The 25,475-nt window shown below is 43.5% G+C and overlaps 1 protein-coding gene and 1 long non-coding RNA gene across 2 annotated transcripts; one reads left to right on the forward strand and one right to left on the reverse strand.

Moving 5' to 3' along the window:
* Positions 1-1,225: 1,225 nt before the first annotated feature.
* On the forward strand, positions 1,226-15,723 carry LOC122051598. The gene is made up of 2 exons (XR_006131464.1): positions 1,226-1,342; positions 15,317-15,723. It is a non-coding gene; the product is annotated as an uncharacterized LOC122051598 (long non-coding RNA).
* Positions 15,683-18,355, reverse strand: LOC122051597 (glycine cleavage system H protein, mitochondrial-like). Its single transcript, XM_042612794.1, has 4 exons — positions 18,095-18,355; positions 16,563-16,651; positions 16,111-16,281; positions 15,683-16,022 (listed from the first exon to the last, which is right to left on the reverse strand). Exons 1-4 carry the CDS (start codon positions 18,201-18,203, stop codon positions 15,897-15,899), a joined length of 495 nt encoding a protein of 164 aa, XP_042468728.1. The 5' UTR covers positions 18,204-18,355; the 3' UTR covers positions 15,683-15,896.
* Positions 18,356-25,475: the final 7,120 nt, after the last annotated feature.

Here is a 25,475-nt window from a genome sequence, read left to right on the forward strand (position 1 = left end):
GGGATCTTGCTGTGAATTCCATGGCAGAGTGCAATTTGCACGCGTGGATGGCAATTGGGCCATTTCATCGAACAGATCTTGTTGGTGATGGTAGTGCGGTAGTGTAGTGTGGGGGTGTGATGTGATTGGAGCCTAAATAATGTTGAGTCATGTGGAGTGAGTTTCAATAGCTCAAACTGATGCGGCAGATGGTGGAGGTCTCAACGTGTGTTAGGGTCAAGCTATTAGTTAAAAGTCAAGTAGAGTTGTACGATAAGAGGAATGGAAGAGAAAGTTAATCTTAATCAATAGTTCAATCATCTGACTCTGTTACCCGACTTCCTCAATTTTGTTACTTGACTCTCATAGCTCGATCAACCGACTCCCTCAGCTCTATTGTCTGACTTCCTTGACTTTATTACCTGACTCTTACAGCTCAATCACTCGAGCTTCATAGTTCAATATCTCCGACTCTTGTAGACTTGTAGTTCAACACAACCCGGCTCCCTTAGAATATGATCCTCGAATCTCCCCAACCCGGTCTCCCATGCTCGGCATCCCATATCTCTTCGGTTCGATTTCCTTGCCTTCTCCATCCCTGTCGGGCTTGGTCGTACCTTATCCTACGTGACCCATTAAAGACGTGGGAGGCAGTATAACACCTCCATTAATGGGACTGTTTAGTTCGGAAAAGGTGGAAAATGTCAATGTATATCTTAGAGAACGTGGTGAACGGATGCGTATATGTTGGAGTAATAGATATACTCGCCGCTCTATATAATAAAGTCGCCCACTTCCGCAAACGCAGACACAAAGATAACCATCTAAACACCTCTACTATTTCAATTTCTTGCTTCTTCTTAGTTCCCGTGCTAACTTGAGCATCGGAATGGTCCCGCCAAGTCCACCCTTAGCGCCCATTCTAATCTCTCTTTGAGTGCTAAAGATATCCCAAGCAATTTCTTCAAGCATTCAAATTTTTTCCCTCCGCTGTCACCTCCCGTTAATTCATTAGATCACGATGTCAGACCGGACACAAACTTTGGTAGGTCACAAAAACTTCACCTAATTCTTCCAGCTAGATCGAAGAAATAAACTCTATAAAGTAAAGAAAAAGGAGAAAACAGTATTATTTATTTCAATAAAAAATGAAAAAAATGTTTGGTATTGACAAAGACACGCCACTACAAATTTAATTAATAAACACATTTAACCAGACCATGACTACTTGATTTGATCCCATGAATGAAGAAACTTTGAGGGAGTCTCCAAGTCTTTCTTGGACTTGGCACTGTTCGAAAGCTACTCCTCCAATTCATGTCTTCAATCTTCAGATCCCATGTCGAGTTGCAATGCCGTCACTGTGAGTAATTCTTGAACTTACTATCAAGAAATTATACATGTTCATCGACCCTTATCTCGTTTCAAATGTTGTGTGCAAATGTCGACAAAACTTAGACAAGGACGCTCCAAATAGCATTTGCAACGTTTGAATTACTATGTATGATACCGAAACCTTGACTATTTCGATATTGATTTCTAGAAGGTGTTGTTGAATTCTTATAATTTCACTCCTTCCCCTAACATTAATTTACCTAAGAGTTTCATTAGGTGAATTAATAACTCCGAGAAAAAGAGAATCACTCGAGGATGAAATGAAATTTCTATCGTTTTCAAATATTAGTTTCCTTCCTTACGGGCAATAACAAGCTACGCTTATGACATCGTGTGAATTAGGTGTTTTTGCATTTGGGAAGAGATCAAAAGTTCTTTAAAAGGATAGGTACCTCTAATTTATTAGGTTTTTGTTTCCATTCTCAACACAAGCTCTAATTAATTAAAAGAAATATGACCTAACTTTGATCAACATGATACATATATAATATATAAGTTGCTTTCTATTCGACATGAGCTCATTCCCACTATTTCCATCCTTGTCATAATATCAACCTAACTAATTAAGACGATCTTGCTTTGCTTTGTATGACACCACTTGCTATTTTTCTAAGTTTGTGATTCATCTTTCCGCTTTGTTAGTAGTAAAGTAATCACAATAGAAAATGTGAATGACCTAATTGAGCTTCGAATTATTGAATACTTAGTCATGAAAATGTCTATTGGATCTTAAGTATTTTTGAAAAAAACAAGAATAAATTTGATAAATTTAGTTAGGTTTTCAAGGTTTCTTGCAAAATTGAGCATTTTAATAAATTTGTTTGGCAAATATACAATTCAATATGTCATTAAACTTTGTTGTATCTTCATGCTTTCTTCGTAATCATATTTCGTGTAGCTTTATCTTGTCGAGTCACGATGTTTATTATAATTCTTTTATATTTTCTAGAAAATATATATATATATAAATTTAGCTTTTTGCCTTTTAAAATGACAAAAACAAATTCCTTCACACTATAGCAAATCCCACTTCCACAAAATGATGCCATTGATGATTCTCTGTATCTCCCTTTCTTTGTCCACCCTAATCCTAGTTCAAAAATTTTTAATATTAAAAAATTAAAAAATCCATATTTTTTTTATCATGTAATAAAATATTAGATATGTAATTCATCCATTTACAAACACTATGATGTGAAAATGATATAGTATGAATGCATCACTTTAGTTCAAAAATAGAAGAAACGAAAATTGTTGGATATATGTGAATGGAGAAGAGGTGGAAAAGGTATGAAATTTCATTGTGAATGAGACTTTAATCTCATATTGGGAGTTTCAAGACATGTTGGTTAGTTTATATTGATTAACATGTATTGAGGATGTGAACAAATGCATGGGGAGAGGTTCTCTCTCACGCATGGGTGCGCAAGGGGTACAAATCCAAGACCTAGATTACACTGAACCATATTGACTCGTGTGTGGCCATGACCTGCACGCGCCGAATACCAGACTGGTCGGAGCTTGGTGGGAGAGGCTCTTTCTCACGCATGGGTCATCAGTGTTTGGTAGGAATCACAATTCACTATTGTATCTTGGGAAACAGACGACCCAAGAAAACCTTAAGGCACAGCCTCGAAGCAGGCCTCGGTTTACTTAGTTCACTCGTCTGATTGCTTTTTAGGCTTCGCTCGACTGCAACTCGCTCGGCAGAAGCCTTCGATTCGCTCGGTCGACCTTGAGCTTCACACGGTCGGCCTCTTCGCTCGGTCGGCTTTAAGTTTCGGTCGATCGGCCTAAGCCTCTACTTTTGATCGACTTTAAGCTTCACTCAATCGGCCTAAGCCTTTTCTTTCGGTCGGCCTTAGCCTCTTCATCCGGTCGGCCTAAGCCTCTACTTTCGGTCGACCTTAACCTATTTTGCCCGGTCGACTACTTTGAAGCCTGCTTTTAATACTTGGCAGACACCATTCTCTACTGATAGCCTAAGAGTATCAGTTTAGATCATTTCAATAAATAAATTGAATTTATTTCATATAATTGAAATTCAACTAAGTCCCTAAAAATCTCCGACAATATATGATACACAAATAGTGATCCTGTCCGAACCAGGAGTCAACGGACGCTGGGGATGTGGCGCTCCCTGCTGGATCCTCGAGTGCTCAGGCGAACCTGCAACAAAACCGAGCTGGGAGGGGTGTCCCGGCGACGGCCCTCCGACGCTCAAGTCAGGCGAGGAATAACAAAGAGGTGGCTTCAGAGATTCAGACTTCTGTGTACCTCCGGTGAAGAAATGGAGACCTTATATAGACCTCTCGAAGGAGCCTGGGCGCGCCAATCAAAGCAATCACCTGCTTCGACCATGCCCAGGTATGGGTCTGTCAGAAGGGCATCCATGCTCAGGTATGGGTCTGTCAGAAGGGCATCCATAAGGTCATACCGCTACTGTATCGACCTCTCCATGATGTGACGGCAAAATCCTCTATCGCGAAATCTTGTGTACGGCATAATCATCAGACATGCCTTTGCTGACATCCCATATCCCGAGCCGAACGAATAGGCCGCTCGGCTAACCTTTGTATCCTCGCCCTTATCCTGGCCGAACGGACCACCCGCTCGGCCCTTCGGTTCCAGCCGGGCAGACACCCGCTCGGCCATTCAGTCCTCCCGCCTTGGCGTCGGAAACCCCAGCTCCGATTCTGCTCTGGCTCGGACACCCAAACCTTTGGCTGGGTAATCTCTCCTTCCGCTCGGACGGGACCCCATCTGTGGGCCCCCCATTCTTACCGCCGGATCACTTGCCTCCCCTTCAAGTCTAGTCGAAGGAGGCAGTGAGTCCGACTGACTGGACTATGTGTCCGAGCGGGCGGTCGTCGCCTTACCGTCGCTTATAATATCCCTTGAGCCGTTCGGCCTTTATGCCAAATTCAGCCGCTCGGCTCTTCGTTTTGGATGTCTTGGCACTCAACGTGGATGTTTGCTTGTCTAAATCTTCTCGAAAATCATGCAAATCCTTTTCATTAAGTCGAAGCATGCGCGGTATGGGCGCATTAATTGCGCCTGGTGACAGAGCGCCACGTGGCTCTTCTCGCGTGGCGGTGATGATCCGTACGATGGGACACCGATTGTTTTGAAATGGACGGTTAGATGATGACCTCGTCTCTCATGACCTGCATCCGACGGACGAGGCTGACCAGCCTCGTTCGCATAAAGCCTTTGTCTTCGCCCTTACGCCGCATTCTCTATCTCATTGCGCGTCCTCCGTCGAAGGTGCCCGCGGTTGCATCGTTCCAGCTGTCCTAGTTCTTGCCTCTTGGTGGTTTTCGACTTTCTGGTGATCCTCTCCGTTCATCTTCCCTCAGTAAGCTTCTCCCTTCCTTTCGTTCGGCCTTTCCCTTTCGCGGGGAACTCCTTTCGTTCCCTTGCTTGCGAACTTTTATCTGTCCTCCGTTTCCGAGTTTCTTTCGGCTTCCTTCTTTCTTTTTCTTGGTACTTTAGTCATGGCGAGCACTTCCGTACCCGCTGTTGATGTTCATGGTCCCTAGTATATGACCATGGAGAGTAAATTTGACGAGGAGGGCGCTCGGCGTCTTGTTCGGACGTATGGGATCCCGGATGACCATGAAATAATTGTAGCCGACCCGACCGACCGGCCCCATAACCCGCCGATCGGTACTATTTATTTTTTTATGGACCAATTCCAGGGCGGCCTTAGATTCCCTACCCATCGTTTTGTTTTGGAAGTTTGTAATTATTTTCGCATCCCGCTCGGCCAACTTGTGCCGAATTCCTTTAGGCTGCTGAGCGGGGTGGTCGTCCTCTTTAAGCTGCACAGTATTCCACTCGACCCCAAAATATTCCACTACTTCTTCTACCCCAAACAATGCGAGTTGGGTACTTTTATCTTCCAAAGTAGAATAGGCTTCAAATTTTTTGAGAATATGCCGACCTCCAACAAGCACTGGAAGGAGTTCTTCTTCTATATACGACTTCCGGCGGCATTCGAACAAATGGCGGACATTTGCCGAGCCAGTAGGAGCTCGGCAAATTCGAACAATCCACCTACCTTCATGCAACAAGCGGTTGTCCGGTCGGTACAAAATCGACCGATTGCTTCTCAAGGGTGTTGTACATTTTGGATTATCTCCCGTTCGGGCCAATCTTCCCTACCGCATGGGTAAGGACTCTTTACTCACTTCGCCTTTTTGTCTAACTGATTTAATTTTTTCTCTGCAGCTGAAGTCATGTAGCGCTCCAAGGCTCTTGATCATCTGAAATTGAAAGCCGTGGAAATTGGTGCTACAAAAGAACTGCGGCGGTCTAATCCCAACCGCCCGGCCTGGAGAGGGGCCGATCACCACAGAAGCAGTTACCCCACCGGAGGTTGAGGCGGATCCTGTTTCCTCTGCTCCAGCAGAGCTGGGAGTCCCCCAGGCCGGGGATTCACCACTGGAAGTTCGGCGGAAACGTCAAAGAGACTCCAACCTTCTGCCGACCCCAGAGGGCGAACCACAGGCGCCGATCGAGATCGCTTCGCTAGATCGCACGCCGTCGCAGATCAGGACCCCCGCGGCCTCGCCCACCGCACAGCCCTCTGGCTCTCCTCCACGGACTCGTCGTCGCTTACGACGGTTGGGCGAGACTTCAACCATAGGGGAATCCTCGGGCCAGGCGACTGCGGCTGAGGAAGTGCCGGCCGGCCACCCGACCATCAAGACTACCCTTCGATTCCCATCGGAGGAATATTTATTGTCTGCCGATCGGCCATCAAGCCCCGTTCATGAAATAACCCTGACGGGTCCGCTCGCCAAACTTTTCGAGGACGCCCAGATTAGAGTGGCCCTCATGACGCCCAAGCAGCTCGGCGATAACCATATGCAGCAAGCCACTCAGGTAGGTTCGTTTTTCTTCCTGTGCCATACTACTGTTCAGTTCCTGATTTTGTTATTTCACTTACAGTATTGGGCGGAGCAAATCGCCACTAGCCATCGGCTGGCCGAGCTGGAGGATCTCATGGAAAAACTCCAAGTCTCGGGGGGTCCATCGGCCGAGCGGGAGAAACAAGCCCGTGAGGCTGAACAGAAGAAGGCCGCCGACCTGGCTACAGAGGTGGCTCGACTTGAAGGCCTGGTGAAGAAACGCGACGCAGAAGTGAAGCGTGCCAGTAGCCGGAAGAAGCGGGCGATCGCTGATCTGGACAAGATGAAAGTTGAAGTCCAAGCCCTAGATCAGCAATCTAAAGATCTGGAAGCCCAATTAACTGCCGAACGGGATAGGCGCTCAGCTGAACGCACTAAAGCGGAGGTGGACCAGAAAGTTCTCCAAGACTTTCAGAAAATATAAGGAGGGAGAGCCGAGTCGCCTAGCAGCAGCGCGCCAAGAATACCTCCGCTCGGAGCGGTTCGGCGAAAAGTTCGGTGGCAACGTCTCCTCAACTTTCGCCGAGGCGGTCAAGGTCACCACGGCGTACTGGAAGAAGGGAGGGCACCTTCCTGCTGACCTGAGCATTCCCTCTTCAGATCTGGCGGCTATGATTGACGATATCCCAGACGCCTTTTTTAATTTTGAGGACCCGGAGTGAGGCGAGTTCTTCCAAGTACTTTCTGTATTTCATCCGCTCGGCGGATATAAAATTTTTGTACGTGCCGTTCGGCATAATTGTGTTCCTTTGCTTCTATTTTTGTTTGTTTGGTGCTTATCCGTAGAGTCAGTTAAGCTCCACGTGTTCCCCACTAGACGACCGATCAGGTTAATTAGTTGACTTGTTTTCCTTGAAATCGTTTAGCGCTTGGCTATGCTGTTTGCATTCAGTGAATGCGAAGTATTGGCAAACTGATGGCCGATCGGACTTAATCAATTTAGTACTTGCGAACGCTCGCTATTTGGCGTCCTTAGTTTCGTCCAGTAAGCTCACAGTCGCGAGTTCGACTCCCGATCTTTAACGACGGAGCTCGTCGGCGTGGATATTTATAGCCGGTCGGCGCGGCTCTCGATCTTTAACGACGGAGCTCGTCGGTCTCCTGTTCGGGAATTTATAGACGTCGGCTCGTCTCCCGGTTTCCCGGCCGGAGGGTTTATAGACGCCGGACCGTCTCTCGATCTTTAACGTCGGAGCTCGACGGCGCGGATATTTATAGCCGGTCGGCGCGGCTCTCGATCTTTAACGTCGGAGCTCGACGGCGCGGATATTTATAGCCGGTCGGCGCGGCTCTCGATCTTTAACGACGGAGCTCGTCGGCGCGGATATTTATAGCCGGTCGGCGCGGCTCTCGATTTTTAACGACGGAGCTCGTCGGCGCGGATATTTATAGCCGGTCGGCGCGGCTCTCGATCTTTAACGACGGAGCTCGTCGGCGCGGATATTTATAGCCGGTCGGCGCGGCTCTCGATCTTTAACGTCGGAGCTCGGCGGCGCGGATATTTATAGCCGGTCGGCGCGGCTCTCGATCTTTAACGTCGGAGCTCGACGGCGCGGATATTTATAGCCGGTCGGCGCGGCTCTCGATCTTTAACGACGGAGCTCGTCGGCGCGGATATTTATAGCCGGTCGGCGCGGCTCTCGATCTTTAACGACGGAGCTCGTCGGCGCGGATATTTATAGCCGGTCGGCGCGGCTCTCGATCTTTAACGACGGAGCTCGTCGGCGCGGATATTTATAGCCGGTCGGCGCGGCTCTCGATCTTTAACGACGGAGCTCGTCGGGGCGGATATTTATAGCCGGTCGGCGCGGCTCTCGATCTTTAACGACGGAGCTCGTCGGCGCGGATATTTATAGCCGGTCGGCGCGGCTCTCGATCTTTAACGACGGAGCTCGTTGGGCTTTTAAGCCTAATTTGGACAACGTTTACCTGGCCGAACGGCACAGGGTCTTCGGAATCGAGCCTTTGGCTCGTACAAAATACCTCCGGCTGAGCAGCTCGGGGCCTTCGTCGTCGAGTGCTTGGCTCCGATAATTTACCTCTGGCCGAGCGGCACGGGGCCTTCGAAGAACTAACCGTTCGGCTATGAACACAGAATGCCTTGGGAATAATTTGTTTCCTGCGATAAAAGGAGTACAGTTATTTTGAATTTACACAAAATAGAGCAAAAGTGCACCTCTCACCCAGCTCTATATGGCTGAAGGTGATTTGCACTCCATGGCCGATCCAGCATCCGACCTTCCGCATCCTTGAGGTAATAAGCGCCCGAACGGAGCTTCTCAACCACTTCAAAGGGTCCTGCCCAGGGAGCTTCCAACTTGCCGACATCTCCGACTGGCTTGACTTTCTTCCAAACTAGATCGCCTACTTGAAAGGCTCTGGGATCACGCGTCGGTTGTAATTCTGTTTCATACGTTGCCGGTACGCCATCAGCCAGACTGACGCTTTAGCTCTTTCCTCTTCGACGAAGTCTAGTTCCATGTTCCTCCGTTCGGCGTTATTTTCATCATAATTTTGTACCCGAACGGATTCCACCCCAACTTCAATCGGGATGACTGCTTCGCCTCCATATACCAAGTGAAATGGAGTGACGCCCGTTGCCTCCTTTGGTGTCGTGCGGAGAGCCCATAGGACGCCCGGCAACTCGTCTACCCAGCTGCCTCCTTCATGGTCGAGCCGAGCCCGTAAAATTCTGAGAATCTCTCGGTTGGTTACTTCGGCTTGACCGTTACTTTGAGGGTATGCCACCGATGTGAAGTGCTGCTCGATGCCATAACTTTCGCACCACTTCCCGAGCAGCTTCCCAGTGAATTGACGTCCGTTGTCGGAGACGAGTCGTCTTGGGATGCCAAAGCGGCAGATGATATTTTGCCATATGAACTTTTTAACCATCTGCTCGGATATTTTTGCAAGTGGCTCAGCTTCTACCCATTTTGAGAAGTAGTCGACCGCCACCAATAAGAACTTCCGCTGCCCGGTAGCCATGGGGAAGGGTCCCACGATGTCCATCCCCCATTGGTCGAACGGGCAGGCCACAGTTGATGCTTTCATCTCCTCTGCCGGTCGGTGGGACATGCTGTGGTACTTCTGACATGATAGACAATTTGCAACGGTCCGGGCGGCATCCTTTTGAAGTGTTGGCCAAAAATACCCGGCTAGCAAAATCTTCCTGGTTAAGGACCGTCCGCCTGGATGTCCACCGCATGAACCTTGGTGCACTTCTCGAAGGATGTACTCGGCATCTTCCCAGCTGACGCATTTTAGGAGCGGACGGGAGAAGGCCTTCTTGTAGAGTTGATCTCCTACGAGGGTGAACCGACTAGCCCTTCTCTTCAGCAAATGAGCTTCTTCCCGATCGGAGGGGGTAGCTCCCGAGCGCAAAAACTCCACAATAGTTGTCCTCCAGTCGCTCGGGTATGTGATGCCCTCCATCCGATCAACATGTGCTACTAAAGATACTTGCTCGATCGGCTTCTGATAGCCGACCGGGGATAACGCGCTTGCCAGCTTGGCCAATTCATCCGCCACTTGATTCTCCGCCCGGGGGATCTTCTGAATAATCACCTCCCTGAAGTTGAGCTTAAGTTTTTCAATGGCCTCCACGTATAGCTTGAGCCTTGTACTATTTATCTCGAAAATTCCCAAGATTTGTTGAGCAGCCAACTGGGAATCTGAATAGAGGATGACCCGGACGGCTCCAACGTTCCGAGCGGCCTGCAATCTAGCAATAAGGGCTTCATATTCTGCTTCGTTGTTGGTCGCTCGGTAATCTAGCCGGACGGAGAGCTGCATCCGCTCTCCTTGTGGGGACAGCAAAACTATGCCAATTCCGCTCCCGTGTCTAGTGGACGATCCATCCACGAACACTTTCCACACAGCTTCGGGTTCTGGGTCCTGCACCTCCGTCACAAAATCGGCTAAGGCTTGTGCCTTGATGGCCGAGCGGGGCTGATATTGGATATCAAATTCGCTTAGCTCGGTTGTCCATTTGATGAGCCGTCCGGAAGCTTCTGGATTTAAAAGTACTCGTCCCAACGGGCTATTGGTCTTGATGATAATCGTGTGCGCCAGGAAATAAGGACGAAGTCTCCGAGCGGCAAGGATCAGAGCAAAGGCCAACTTCTCGAGTCCGGTGTAGCGGGTTTCAACATCTTTCAAGATATGACTAAGAAAATATACAGGTTGCTCCTCACTTCCCGACCGGACTAACGCTGATCCCACTGCCTGCTCGGTTGAGGATAAATAAATGTACAATGGTTCGCCGACAGTTGGCTTGGCCAGCACAGGTAGGGAGTTTAAGTACGTCTTCAATTCTTCAAAAGTCCGATCGCAGTCTTCATTCCATTGGAACTTTGCTGCTTTGCGGAGGATTTTGAAGAACGGGAGGCTCCGGTCGGCAGTCTTGGAGATGAAGCGTGATAGCGCTGTAATCCGACCGGTCAGCCTCTGTACTTTCCTCATGTTTCTGGGCGGTGGTATGTCCTGAAGAGCCTTCACCTTGCTAGGATTAGCTTCAATACCCCGTTCGGTCACAATATAGCCCAAGAAACGTCCTCCTTTGGCGCCGAACAAACACTTATGAGGATTTAGCTTGACCCCATATTTTCTGAGTGTGCGGAAGGTTTCTTCCATATCTTTGCATAAAGTGGCCACTCGGAAGGATTTGATGAGGATGTCATCTACATAGACTTCCAGGTTGTGTCCGATTTGCTCGCGGAAGACCCTATTCATCAATCTTTGATATGTTGCTCCGGCATTCTTCAGCCCGAACGGCATCACCGTATAGCAATACGTCTCGTCCGGTGTAACGAAGTTAACTTTTTCTTGATCCTCCGGGGCGAGCGGCACTTGATGATAGCCTTGGTAGGCGTCCAGCATACATATAAGCTCGCACCCGACTGTAGAATCTACGAGCTGGTCGATTCGGGGTAGAGGGTAGAAATCCTTCGGGCAAGCTTTGTTCAGATCTCTGAAGTCGATGCACACCCTCCATTTGTTGTCTGGCTTGGAGACGAGCACCACATTTGCTAACCAGCTTGGGAATTGAACTTCCCGTATGTGGCCGGCCTCTAAGAGTCTTTCTACCTCCGCTCGAATGATAATATTCTGCTCGGCGCTGAAATCTTTCTCCTTTGTTTTACTGGCCGAGCGTCCGACCGGACGTGAAGCTTATGTTGGGCTATGCTGGGGGAGACACCGGGCAGCTCATGCGTCGACCAGGCGAAGACGTCATGATTCATCCGGAGGCATTTGACCACTTCTTCTTTCTGTTCGTCCTCCAGGTCGGCGGCAATAAATGTTGTAGCCTCCGATCGGCTCGGATGGATCTGAACCTCCTCTTTTTCATCATAAATTAAAGCAGGAGGTTTCTCGGTTATGGCATGTACCTCGATCCGTGGAGCCTTTCGCGCTGCGCTGGATTCGGCTCGGACCATTTCCACATAGCATTTCCGAGCGGCCAACTGATCTCCTCGTACTTCACCGACTTTGTCCTCGACCGGGAATTTGATCTTCTGGTAGAACGTCGACACAGCAGCTCGGAATTCGCTTAACGCCGGTCGCCCCAGTATTACGTTGTAGGATGAAGGGGAGTCGACCACCACAAAGTTTGTTGTCCTCGTTCTCCGGAGCGGTTCTTCCCCTAAGGAGATAGCCAGTCTTACCTGTCCGACCGGGAGAACCTCGTTGCCCGTAAACCCGTAGAGGGGGGTTGTCATGGGCAGCAGCTCGGCTTGATCGATTTGTAGTTGATCAAAGGCCTTTCTGAAGATGATGTTGACCGAGCTGCCAGTATCAATGAAGATACGGTGGATGGTGTAGTTGGCTATCACCGCTTTGATGATAAGGGCATCATCATGTGGCACTTCAACTCCCTCAAGATCCTTGGGCCCGAAACTGATCTCGGGCCCGCTCGCCTTTTCTTGGCTGCAACCCACCTCATGAATTCTGAGCTGCCGGGCGCTTGCCTTTCTTGCCCTGTGTGAATCTCCTCCGGTCGGCCCACCCGCAATAATATTGATTTCTCCCCGGGAGGTATTGTTTCTGTTCTCCTCTTCCCGAGCGGACTGCCTAGGTCGCTCATTGGACCGAGAACGATCTTCATGCCTTGGAGGGAAGCGCTGTTCGGGAGATCTCCTATATGTTCGACGCGGGCCACCCCGTCGTACGGGATGGGTAATTGAAGGCAGGCCCCGACAGTCGCGGGTGTTGTGGGAATCAGTATTATGGAAAGAGCAAAACATTGGGGTCCATACCCTCTTTTTCTTCATCTTTAACCGCTCGGCCGCTACCTCTTGTACCACCGGGGATTTCGCATGATGTGCCCGGGATACCTCAACTCTTGGTCCTCTTGGTGGCTGATGGGCAGCGGGCTGCTTCCGTTCGGCATGGGCCGGACGTTCGGCATGAGTTCCCTTCCGTCGGGCAGCCTCCGCCTCTTCCACGTTTATATACTCATTTGCCCGGTGTAGCATGTGGTCGTAGTCTCTGGGAGGTTTGCGAATGAGCGCGCGGAAGAAATCCCCTTCCACGAGGCCTTGTGTGAAGGCGTTTACCATTGTCTCCGAGGTGGCCGTGGGGATGTCCACCGCTACCTGATTAAATCGCTGTATATACGCTCGGAGAGATTCTCTTGGTTCTTGTTTGCTGGTGAACAGGCTGACGCTTGTCCTTTGATAACGTCGGCTGCTCGCAAAGTGATGAAGAAATGTCATTCGGAACTCCTGGAAACTAGTGATAGAGCCGTCCGGCAACCTCCGAAATCACCTATGTGCAGATTCCGATAGAGTGGTGAGAAATACCCGGCACTTTACGTCATCGAAGTACTGATGCAAGGTGGCGATGCTGTCGAACTTCCCCAAATGATCGTCGGGGTCGGTCATCCCATTGTAAGCTCCGATCGGCGGTGGTGTATAGTATTTTGGTAACGGATCCCCATGTATGGCTTCAGAGAACTGTCGGTGAACCTGCTCGGGCGGTGCGTTCGCTCGGGGAGCTTTGCCCTTCCTATGATCCCGAACGGGAGGCTCATCAGATGAAGATCCTTGCTCCCCGTGAGCGGGCGTGATTTCTGGGGGAGTACGGAAGAGTGCCTGAAGGAACCCTCCTGTTGAAACATATTCCGGGCGGTCTGCTTGCGCCGCCCGGCCTGCTGAAGCCGAGGTTTGCTGTTGCGCTCGCTCAGCCTGTGCTTTCTCCTTTTGCTGCGCCACTATCTTGGCTGCCCTCGCCTCGACTATAGCGTCCAACTCTTCTTGTGAGAGTGCCACGGTATGTATTCTTCCAGCCTCGTCCATTGTCTCTGCTCGGATGCAGGTTACGTTCCCACAGACGGCGCCAAATTGATCCTGTCCGAACTAGGAGTCAACGGACGCTGGGGATGTGGCGCTCCCTGCTGGATCCTCGAGTGCTCAGGCGAACCTGCAACAAAACCGAGCCGGGAGGGGTGTCCCGGCGACGGCCCTCCGACGCTCAAGTCAGGCGAGGAATAACAAAGAGGTGGCTTAGAAACAGAAGACTTGTGTACCTCCGGTGAAGAAATGGAGACCTTATATAGACCTCTCGAAGGAGCCTGGGCGCGCCAATCAAAGCAATCACCTGCTTCGACCATGCCCAGGTATGGGTCTATCAGAAGGGCATCCATGCTCAGGTATGGGTATGTCAGAAGGGCATCCATAAGGCCATACCGCTACTGTATCGACCTCTCCATGATGTGACGGCAAAACCCTCTATCGCGAAATCTTGTGTATGGCATAATCATCAGGCATGCCTTTGCTGACATCCCATATCCCGAGCCGAACGAATAGGCCGCTCGGCTAACCTTTGTATCCTCGCCCTTATCCTGGCCGAACGGACCACCCGCCTTGGCGTCGGAAACCCCAGCCTGGCTGGGTTATCTCTGGCTCCGCTCGGACCTGCTCGACTGCTTGACGCGGCCATTACCCGCTTAGTCAGTCCTCCATCCGTCCTCAGGCTGGGACCCTTCAGAAAATGGATCTCCCAGTCTTACCACCGGATCAAATAGCATAATAGGCATTCTTTCTCATATATTCAAATGAGCGAAAAGAAATAGAAATTGGCACACTTTATTTAAGTTTATTGACTTGTAAATTAGCCTGACTTTTTGAGTTTTTATTGTATACGACAAATCATTGTTTATACGTAAGCATGTGTTAAATGGCCCATTTTTTTCTTCTAATTATTGATCATCATTTTTATCGAGTTATAGTTGATGAATGATTACCATAGCATTTTTAAATATTGAATAATTATCGATTGCTACCGATACAAACTTATTCAAGGGTTTAATTGATTATGCCTCTTTCCTTCAAGTAGCATCCATCAATTTAAAGGACCACTCAATTATTATTAATCTTTTCAAAACAATAAAGAGCATGGGTTAGTCATTAATGGAGGTGAAATTAATTTGTTCTAGTTTGCAAGCTACCCATTAATAATTGTTAGCATCATTATTACAAGTGTATTTGAAAGCTCCTCCCAAATCATCTTCAACCATGACCGCAGTGCAACTTGTGAGCTACCTATGTGGCTTTCTCATCCATATACGCGTCGACGCGGTCATCATTCGTCCATCCAATGTAGTGATGACATGTCGGTGTATCGATACTTTATCCTACTTCGAAATGAAGGTGAGGTGGGGGTTCTCTCATGGTGCACTTAGCTCAACGTCAAATGATGCTTGGCGATAATCCTTCCCTTGATCAATCATTTTCTTGTTTTTCTTTAATCTTTCGCTCGATCAATCATACCGACTGACTTGTGCAAGCTAATGATGAGTGCCTGTAATGGCAAGGAACAAAACCTAGCCGAGAAGGAATAGGAGTTTTTAAACTATTTAGTTGATAAAAAAAATATGTCTGACAAATGTTTTAAACCAATAAACAATACTTGATAATGTCTCAAGTTATAATGAATTATCGTATGTATGAAATTATCCTTGTGTAGTTTTATAGTTTTGGTACTATATATTTATCAACAAGAGACTCAATCCTAAGTTTTATATTTAGGTCTTCAAATAATGCTTGTAAGGGTCACAAAGGATGGCCCGATCGATTGGCATTATAGAGGGCTACCGTGGTGAGTGTGGAGATATTGCCGCGAGACATTGAGCAACAGAAAAACGAGAGTATAGTCATATAGGGGTTGTCGAGGCTTTTGGCATGGATGAAACTCACAGTAGAAGGTTTTTGGCAAGAGCAAATAGCCATATCGGGGCGCATTAGTAACATCTCAATTAGTTGTTTCGCCAAATATCTTGATAGTTGGTATTAAGATTGAGTCGAGATTCACCAATGCACTCTTTTGAGTGTTCTAACAATTAGTCCTAGTGCTCGAGTGTATTACTATTTTCACGTAGTTCTGATTATCTATAGTAGTGAAAGTGATTTCTTCAATCATAGTAGCTTCTGATCCGAAACATAACTATGAAAGCACAAAGTTTGTGTTTTTTTTCCCTTCCTTTTTCAAACAGCAGAAAGAAGAGCCGGAACAAGATTAAAAGAGAACAAAACTGCAACGAGTAACAAGATTGAAACTCGAATGGCAGACCAGTGAGCGCAGAAGTAACCATGACTTTTGTTGTGTGCTCTAATGAGCATCTTCTTCCTGGCAAAACTTGGTGTACTCCTCTGATCCCATCAAGGATTTGAGCTCCGATGGATCACTCGGTTTCACCTTAATCATCCAGCCATCTTCATATGGGCTTGAATTGATCTAAAGGGAAAGGAGACGAAAACAAAACCGTTTAGTCATGGCAGCAAATTATGAGTCGAATTGTAAATAAATCACTTGAAGGAATTACCAGGCCAGGAGTTTCAGTGAGCTTGGTGTTGACTTCAATGACTTCACCAGAGACAGGAGAGTTGACATCACTTGTGGCTTTGACACTCTCCACAGATCCAAACCTTTGTTCTTTTGTAGCTGCTGCACCGGGTTCCGGCAGCTCCACAAAGACCACATCCCCGAGATGACCCTATCAAGATATCGATACCATTGAGTTCGATTGAGTTCTCACTTATGCCAAAACTCATAAATCAACCAAACTGATTCAAGTTGAACATGTTCTTAATAGACATCATGAATCAATCAGATACAGAAACTCTCTCCATTACATGATACTATCATCAACTGAAATAAGAACAAGATTCCTGAAATCGCATTTGGCACAGATGAACTAGATGTTATTATTATTTATTATTAGTTCAAACAGGAAGAAACACAAAATTGAATTTCTCTGAGGAATGATTTTGGTACCTGAGCATGGTCGGTGATGCCAATGGTGGCCACAGCACCCTCATGCTTCACCCACTCATGAGATTTACTGTACTTGAAGCCATCAATCACTGCAAGCAAAGAGGACTTAAGGTCTATCCTATCTCTTCGCATTCCGACGAGTAGAGAAATTGTTGAATTAGAGAAGGTTTTGCTTTAATTGCCTGTTTATGTTAACATATTTTTCTTAGGTAACTAAGCATTATTTGTTGAGCTGACAATTTTATTAAATGAACTAACATGAATTATGTTTTGAAATATTTAGACTAAAACTGATTGAAGGGATAAAGAAAGTCCGTGCATTTAAGAAGAGCTTTAGACCAGTGAAAAGTTTTCAAAGAAACTAAAGTTCAATATAAAAAAGAATCTCAGGAGGAAAGAAAATAATAAGGATAGAAAAAGATGCTCAACAAAAAAAATGGAATTCAGTTCCTAATATCTCACTAAAAAATGGTAGACAGCGAATGTTGACTACTAAAGAATCTCATTCTAAGGTGAGTAGCTGTAAATTGCCTGTTCAAACATTCTTTCTGATAATCATGCCAACATTAGTTTCTGTTTGGGGGTTGGTCTTTTGCTATTGATTCTTCAACATCGGTTAATTATTCTCTTCAGTTAACTAACTTTTCAAGGCTGTCAGTAATTTCATCTTCCTATTGCTATACCCAGGAACACTCTAGTTCCCCACTCCTCGAAATCCTATTTCATCGATTGACATCAATGTTGAGACCTCTAAGCAAAGAGTAGCCATTCAATTGGCAGAACTGTCAAGGCTGAACTAAAAACTTGTTCTACTAGAGAAGAGGCAACGGGAATACAGCAACTTACAGGGATAATTCTACCATGTCACTGAAATTAAAAAGTAGATACAAGCCAAAATCTAAAAAATCTCACAAAGGGAGCCTGAGAAGAGTAACTCATGCACGCATGCATACTTATGTACATAACACAACAACATCAAGAAGTCCTCTTCTTGTTTTTCAAGTATCATTCCCTAAAAAAACCAAGCCATCAAACACAACAAAAGATTCATTCAGCAAATGATAAATTCAGTCATAACAAAATATAGAGAATAAAATCTGAACTCGCACAAGTAAATAATACCACAACACTCTCAGTAAGTTCTCTGGTGAATTCTTTCAAACACATGGCAAGCAACCTCACAAACGACCTTCTCCAATATTGCAGCACTAAGTTAACGAAGTGACCAGTGTTAGAGGACAAGCATCTGGTGACACAGATAAACGACAGCACAACATTCTCGATAAACTCTCTCGTGGATTCTTTCAAACGCATGGAAAGCAACTTCAACAAAGTGAAGAGCTTTAAGAGCTTCCTAGTTTTACCAGAGGAGAAGCATCCGGTGACACAAATAAACAACGGCATAACATTCTCAACAAACTCTAGTGTGAATTCTTTCAAACACATGGCAGGCAACTTCACCAATGACCTTCCCCAATGCAGTAAGTAAGCTAATCAAGTGAAGAGCTTAATCAAGAGCTTGTTAGTTTTACCAGAGGAGAAGCATCTGGTGATGGAGGAAGCAGGGAAGGGAGTGGCAGTTGCTCTGCAGGAGAATTTGAGAGCACTGGCAGCTGAAGAAGCCCACAGCTTCAAGGCCATGATCAGTCTTATCTCAAAATTTTCTTTCTCCTCTTGTGATGATGCTTGTTCTCAGCAAAAGAGGAGAGCCAAATTAGAAGTGAGCTGTGGATTGGGATGAATGGTGGAGATTGGCAGCCTAATCCTTGAGGAAGTATGTCAGTATCTGCCATGCCATTCATTCTTCCAATCACTTCACTCTACTCCACTCTTGGAACGTAACTTTTGAACTAGTAAATAAGCTAGGCAAAACATGAGTCACCTACCCGGCTCGATTCGACTTAGCTCAGCTCAATTCAACTTGACTCGACTCAATTATACTCAAGTCGTCCATTTTAAGAGTCTTTGCCTTAGTTTTGTCCATTTTGGGCATCTTAAAGATAAGTTTAACTTCTTGCTCTATAATTAAATGGTATCTTATGTCCCTCGGATAAAGTGAAACCATAAGCTATTCAACACCCTTGGATCATAGTAGCAACGATGCTTCAATAGTTTGAATTTTAACTATGATATATTACTCGGTGATTTTTTTTAATGGGATAAAAAATTTAAGATGTTAGCTGTTTCTAAATTTATCTGGTCAATAAAAGTTATAAGTGGAATTAGAACTACATACATGAATTTAATAGTTTAGCTAAGGATTTATAGTTTAAATCTCAGTTATGATATTATAAAATTTTTATTTTTTCAAGTGGAATAGTCAACCCTGATGGACAAATAAGTAGATAGTTGATCTTAAATTGAATCGAAGGCACAATACCTCCATTATAAAAATAAAAAATATCTTATTATAAAAATTGTTGTCAAACAAAAATAATCATCTTTATTGATGAATTCAAAAAAAAAAAAATATTGTAAGAAAATAAAGAATATAAAGTTTTATATAGTTAATTATCAGAAACCTAAATTCTAAATTTAAAAGGTAAAAGTCTAAATTGCTCTCAAAACTATAGACAAATAATTTTAATTATATAATTTAACATCCCCTCAAATTCACGATGCTACAACAGAGACATTGAAAGTTTATCAGATAAAAATCGAAAGTACGAAGCGGAATGAACCTTGGTAAACATATCAGCTATCTACAGTGAGAAAAGAACAAAAGACAATATGATAGTATCAATCTGTAGATGATGACGAGTGAAATGACAATCTATCTCAATATGATTCGTTCTCTCATGAAAAATTGTATTGCGCGCAATTTGAATGACACTCTAATTATCATAATGAAGAGCAATATGTTTTTGAAGAAAAATTCTCATATCTGCAAGCAACCAACGTAGCCAAACAATCTCACAAGTAATGGTAGTCATGACACGATACTCAGCTTCTGTGGAGGATCTCGAAATAGCATCTTGCTTTTTTACTTTTCCAAGAGATAAGAGAATCTCCAAGAAAAATACAGAAGTCAGTGGTCGACTTACGATCCGTAAGGATACCCGCCCAATCAGCATCAAAGTATGCACAGAGCTCTAATGAGGAAGTAGAATGAAATAAGAGACTCTGAAACTGAGTTCTCCGAAGATACCGAAGAATGCGAAGAACAGCAGCCCAATGAACTATGGTCGGTGCAGTGACAAATTGACTAACCACATGTACAGCATATGCAATATCAGGACGAGTCACGGTGAGATAAACCAAGCTTCCCACAATTGTACGGTAGAGATTAGGATCTGGCAAAGGAGAATCATCTGATGGAGAGTACCTAGCATTAGTTTCAAGGGGAGTATCAACTACCCTGTTGTCAGTGAGACATGCATGCTCAAATATATCATCTATGTACTTTGACTGAGACAAGAGATAACCTTTAGGTGAAGAGGCGATCTCAATCCCTAGAAAATAGCACAATAAACCCAAGTCTTTCATAGTGAAACAACGAGATAATTCAAACTTCAAAGACTCAATTCCATCAAAATCATCACCAGTAATTATTATGTCATCCACCTATAAAGACAAAAGTATACGACCTACACGTGTGCACTTGACAAATAAAGTTGAATCATGATTACTAGGATGAAAGCCAAGCGAGGTAACCACCGTGGAAAACTTGGCAAACCAAGCACGTGGTGCTTGTTTGATCCATAGAGAGCTTTGCAAAGCCTGCAAACTTCACCAGATCGGTGAGCAACTCCAGGAGGAGGCACCATATATACTTTTTTTGAAGATCATCATTCAAGAAAGTATTTTTGATATCTATCTAAGATATCTTCTATTGACGAACAGAGGCAACAACAATTAACATACGAACAGTGATCATTTTAGCAACAGGAGAAAAAGTTTCCTCGTAATCCATGCTATACTCCTGAGAGTAACCTTTAACAACAAGACGAGCTTTGTACCGTTTAACAGAATCATCAGATTTAATTTTGATCTTATAGAACCAACGAGAACCAATGGTACATTTCCCTCGTGGTAGAGGTACCAAATCCCAAGTATGAGTATGATGCAGAGCAGTTAATTCCTCGTCCATAGCATTCTGCTAAAGAGGATTACCAACAACTTCTCTATAGGACAAATGCTCAGAAAGATGATGAATAGAGACAACAAAAGAAGCAAAGGAAGTAGAATAACAAGAATAAGCAAAATCAGATAGTTTAGTAGACTTACGAGGACATGTAGACCGACGAATAGGATTGTCCGCAATCTCTGGAGGTGAAGGAACAGTCGTAGGAGGGGTACGGGGAGGTGGAGGTGGAGGAGATGTCTCGAGAATACCAGATTCAGTGAAGCCGTTATGTGGAAGAGTAGCCGTGGGGGAGGCTTCTTCGGTGTCGGTACTGAAGGGATCAATGCAAATAAGATCTGCATGAGTCATGTCATATGATAGAAGAAAGGAATATGCTCAAGAAACACAACATGATGAGAGACATACAATTTTTTACTAACTGGATCAAAATAATGATATCCCTTTTGACTAACACCATAACCAAGGAAAACACACAAAGCAGACTTAGAGGACAACTTATCACACTCAAAGTGTGGTCGGAGAACAAAACAGGTACAACCAAAAACATGTAAAGAGGAATAATCAGGAGCATGACCATATAGTTTTTGAAAATGAGACAAACCTGAATTGTGAGAAGTTAGAATCATATTAAGTAGCAGTAAGAATTGCTTCTCCCTAAAAATACTAGGAACATCTACAGACAATAAGAATGAATGGGTCGTCTCAATAAGATGTCTATGTTTTCTCTCTGCAACCTCATTCTGTTCAAGTGTTTCTCGACACGAGGTTTGATGTATAGTACCTTCTGATGCAAGTAAATGAGAAAAATTATTGGAAGTGTATTCGCCCCCCCAAATCATAACGAAAACACTTGATAACTATTGAATGTTGAGTTTTGACAAGACTTTTAAAGCTATTGAAAATGATAAGATAATCAGATATGTGTTTCATAAGATAAACTTAAGTATAGCGAGTGTAATCATCAATAAAAGAAACATAATATCTTGATCCCCCTTTTGTAGTAACAGGAGAAGACCCCACACATCAGAATGAACAAGATCAAAAGGATTAGGAGAAAAATATAGACTTTTATTAAAAGGTAATAGAAAATTTTGCCAGTTTACAACCACAACAATCTGAAATATCATGACTTTTTAAAGTTCTTAATACTCCAGACGAAGATAAAAATTGTAAATGAGAGGCTGAAACATGACCTAAACGAGTATGCCACAAATAAAAATCAGAAGAAAAATGACTCAATCGGAAAGATGACAAATCGACACTAGAAGCTGCAACATCTGGTATTTGAAGCTTATCCAAGACATAGAGTCCCCCTTGCCTACGACCCATCTCAATCACCTTCTGAGATCGTCGATCCTGCACATAACAATTGAATGAAGAAAAAGAGATTAAATATTCATACTCAAACAATTGACTAACAGAAACAAGATTAAGTATAAGACTAGGAATATAATAGACATCAGGAAGAGACAAGCAAGTTGTAACAACAGAACCAACACCTAATAATGACATTGGAGTGCCATCAGCCGTCATAACTGATAAAGATGAATTAGAAGATAAGAAGATAAAAGATGATAAGTTAGGTGACATATGATAAGAGGCTCCATAATCTAAGATCCATAAAGAGGAAGATATACCGATTTACCGGAGGATGACAAACCTATATAAGAAGAAGCAGACATGGCAGAGGGATGTGAAGCAAGGAATTGTTGAAACTTCTCAAGCATATAAGAATCTAAAGAGGAGACAACCACTGCATTATTAGACTGAGATAGTCCATTTGGCAACTGTTATGGTTGATTATCAAATTTTCATGAAGCATTCTGATGTAGCAATAGTGGCTGTTGAGGTCATTGCTATTGATATTGCTGTTGTGGTGGTCATTTTTGCTACTGCGGTAGTTTACCTTTGTTCAACAATAATGGAGATGAATTAACAGTTCTTCAATCTAATTATCAAAAACATAGAGATGAAGGCTCTGATCCCATGTAGAAATTGATGCCAAAGAAAAGTAGTCGTCTTTATTGATGAATCCAAAAAAAGGTTGTGAGAAAATAAAGAGTACAAAGTCTTATATAGTTAATTATCAGAAAATCTAAACCCTAAATTGAAAAGGTAAAAAACTAAATTTTCCTCAAGACTATAAACAAATAATTCTAATTATATAATCTAACACTATATATATATATATATATATATATATATATATATATATATATATATAATTTACTATTAATAATGTTATTTTATATGATAGATTAATGACATTAAACCATACAATGTTATTTTATAGAGTCAAAATTTTGTCACTCCCTTTTTCTTTAATAAAATTAACATTATCTATTCATTCTAATTAACAAATCACTCATTCCATCTTATAGAAATTTTTTTATTAATTGTTAGGGTAAATAGGAAAATGCTCATAATAAATGACTCATCAATCTAGCATTTTTAAATCAACAATCTATTAAAAAAAATATTTATTAATTTATTAAAATCAACACTCAATTTTTAAATATTAGAAAAATTAATAGGCAGTGGGCAAAATTTTATCACTCGGTTCTTCCATTTTACGGTGTAAAACTAACCTTTTAATTTTTTTAGGGAAATTGGATGATTTTAAAACAGCTCAGAGGGGAATTGAATTTTTTCCGTAAAAACCATAAAAATGCTTATACATCCATAATACGGCTTTTTACCAAAAGGAGTGGGTATGTTTCCATATTTACAAAAACAAGTACCCTATTTTCTAAATTATCAAAAAGAGCACCAAAACTAATGATATTCCTTTCTTGCCCCTCCCGCCAACCTCCTAAATCTCCTCCCGCTCCGACGTCGTTTTCCAATGCATCCGAGCCACATTAGTTTAGGTTTAAATTTAAAATTAATAAAATAGTTTGGATGCATGCGATACTCATTCCCCTCTCTCTTACGTCGTGGAAATCCATTATCATCGTCCCCCACCGAAACCTTGGCTTTGTGTATCCCAGTGTCCAGGGGTTTTCCAACGAAATGCACACAGTGTGTCCCTCTAAGGCGACATCAAGGCTTTCTGACAAAATCAATACAATTAAGGCGACGGACGCTAAGGGTCTCCGACGAAATCCACACAGAGGTCTATCCATTCAAGTGTTTAGGGTTTTGTTCGCCTTAAATACTCTCCCTTTAGAATGAAGCAAGAAGCTACGACATTAAAGGTAAGTATCATGAACTTGTTCATCTTAGAAACCCATAGGATATATCCAGAAAGCGCCTGATATGGGAGCATCACGTCGGGCCTGGTATGGTAAAATATCAAGCCCAATGTGATGATCCTATATCAGGCCCTTTCTGGATATATCAACGTGGGCCTGATATGATCCCATATCAGGCCCAAAATAGGCCTGGTATTTACCATATTAGGCCCAAAGTGGGCTTGATATTTACCATATCAGACCCATGTTGATATATCCAGAAAGCACCTGATATGAGATCATCACGTTGGGCCTGATATTTTACCATATCAGGCCCAACATGAGCCTAATACGATCCCATATCAGGCTCAACATGGGTCTAATATCATCCTATATCGGCCCCAATGTGGGCCTGATATACTCCTATATCAGACCCTCTAGAACAATGTGCATCTCGATTTGGCAAACATTCCACCAGTTTTATTTTTGTTGTTAATAAATTAAATTTGTCAAAATTGTAGGCTGGAGTTGATTTTGGCCAGAAACTACATTGAAACAGTGTGTTAGGCATAATCAAAGGAAGGCATAAAGGAGATGTTATTTTATATGATTGACACATATCGATGATCAAACAGACCCCCTTTTATGTTTTCTTGAATATACAATAAATCCAGCATATCCGTGGTATACTAGTCAATATATTTCAAAATTAGGATTTAACATTTCAAACCTTTAGATTCTCAGGTACAACTCCCATTTTTTAATCTTAAGCACCAAATAGTTTTATAAATTTAATATTTTATTTTTTCATTTTGGTATGCAAAAAAATATCTTAGAATATAACTATTAATTTGTGATTTTTAGGTGTACCTGTTGTATTTATATGAAGAGACGTATCTTTATTGCTTGGTTTTGCAGACCAGGGTGCTTTGATTTCTATTAATTCAAATCAAGCATCGGGTGACCTCTTTCTTGCTCACTTCTCAAATAACAAACTCATTACCAAATCAAGAATTGAGGAGTTGTTGAAATTTTATTTCAATAGAGTTGAAGCACATGCTGATGTTTTATTATTTTGTAAATTCTACATTTTGTATATATTTGTTTGTGTCTTATTTTCTTTTAGTATGTATAAACTTCCTTTAGGTCTTATAGATATAGTAGATGATTTTGAGAATTTTGGTAGATTCAACTGAGTTGAAGTCATCCATCAATTTATGGCTCCACAATTAGCTACAATTGGGGATTTATTTTCATTAACTCAGACATATGATCCCAAGACCACCACACTCTCTTACCTAAAGGGATTTGCTAGTCTTTTGCCTGTGAGTAGATTTTTTATGTTAAATTTGATAATATTTTGTGAAAATTTATGATTATGTAACACTTTTTGTGATGAATCAGGCATGATTTTTGGAGCATGTTCCAATCCAAAAATCATACAATATTGAAGGAGCATGAATTAATAAGTGGAGGAATATTCCTTTACATATTAGTAAGGTGAGGACCTTGTTAGACTAAGTATCACCTGAAGAGGTAAATATTGAAAACTGTTACCTATTCAAAGTAAAATACAGTTTATTACATGTATTTTTATAATTGTATAGGTTATTATTGAATTAATCCCTACCCAATTTGAAAACACATTGGTTG

This window comes from Zingiber officinale, chromosome 3A, assembly GCF_018446385.1.
Source record: "Zingiber officinale cultivar Zhangliang chromosome 3A, Zo_v1.1, whole genome shotgun sequence".
NCBI lineage: Eukaryota > Viridiplantae > Streptophyta > Magnoliopsida > Zingiberales > Zingiberaceae > Zingiber > Zingiber officinale.

Excerpts from the sequence above, each read along its gene's own strand:
- LOC122051597 (XM_042612794.1), bottom strand. The coding sequence starts at position 18,203 with ATGGCCTTGAAGCTGTGGGCTTCTTCAGCTGCCAGTGCTCTCAAATTC. Across the intron at positions 16,652-18,094 it reads CACCAGATGCTTCTCCTCTG|TGATTGATGGCTTCAAGTAC; the intron begins GTAAAACTAACA and ends CTTTGCTTGCAG. Across the intron at positions 16,023-16,110 it reads TCACTGAAACTCCTGGCCTG|ATCAATTCAAGCCCATATGA; the intron begins GTAATTCCTTCA and ends CTTTCCCTTTAG.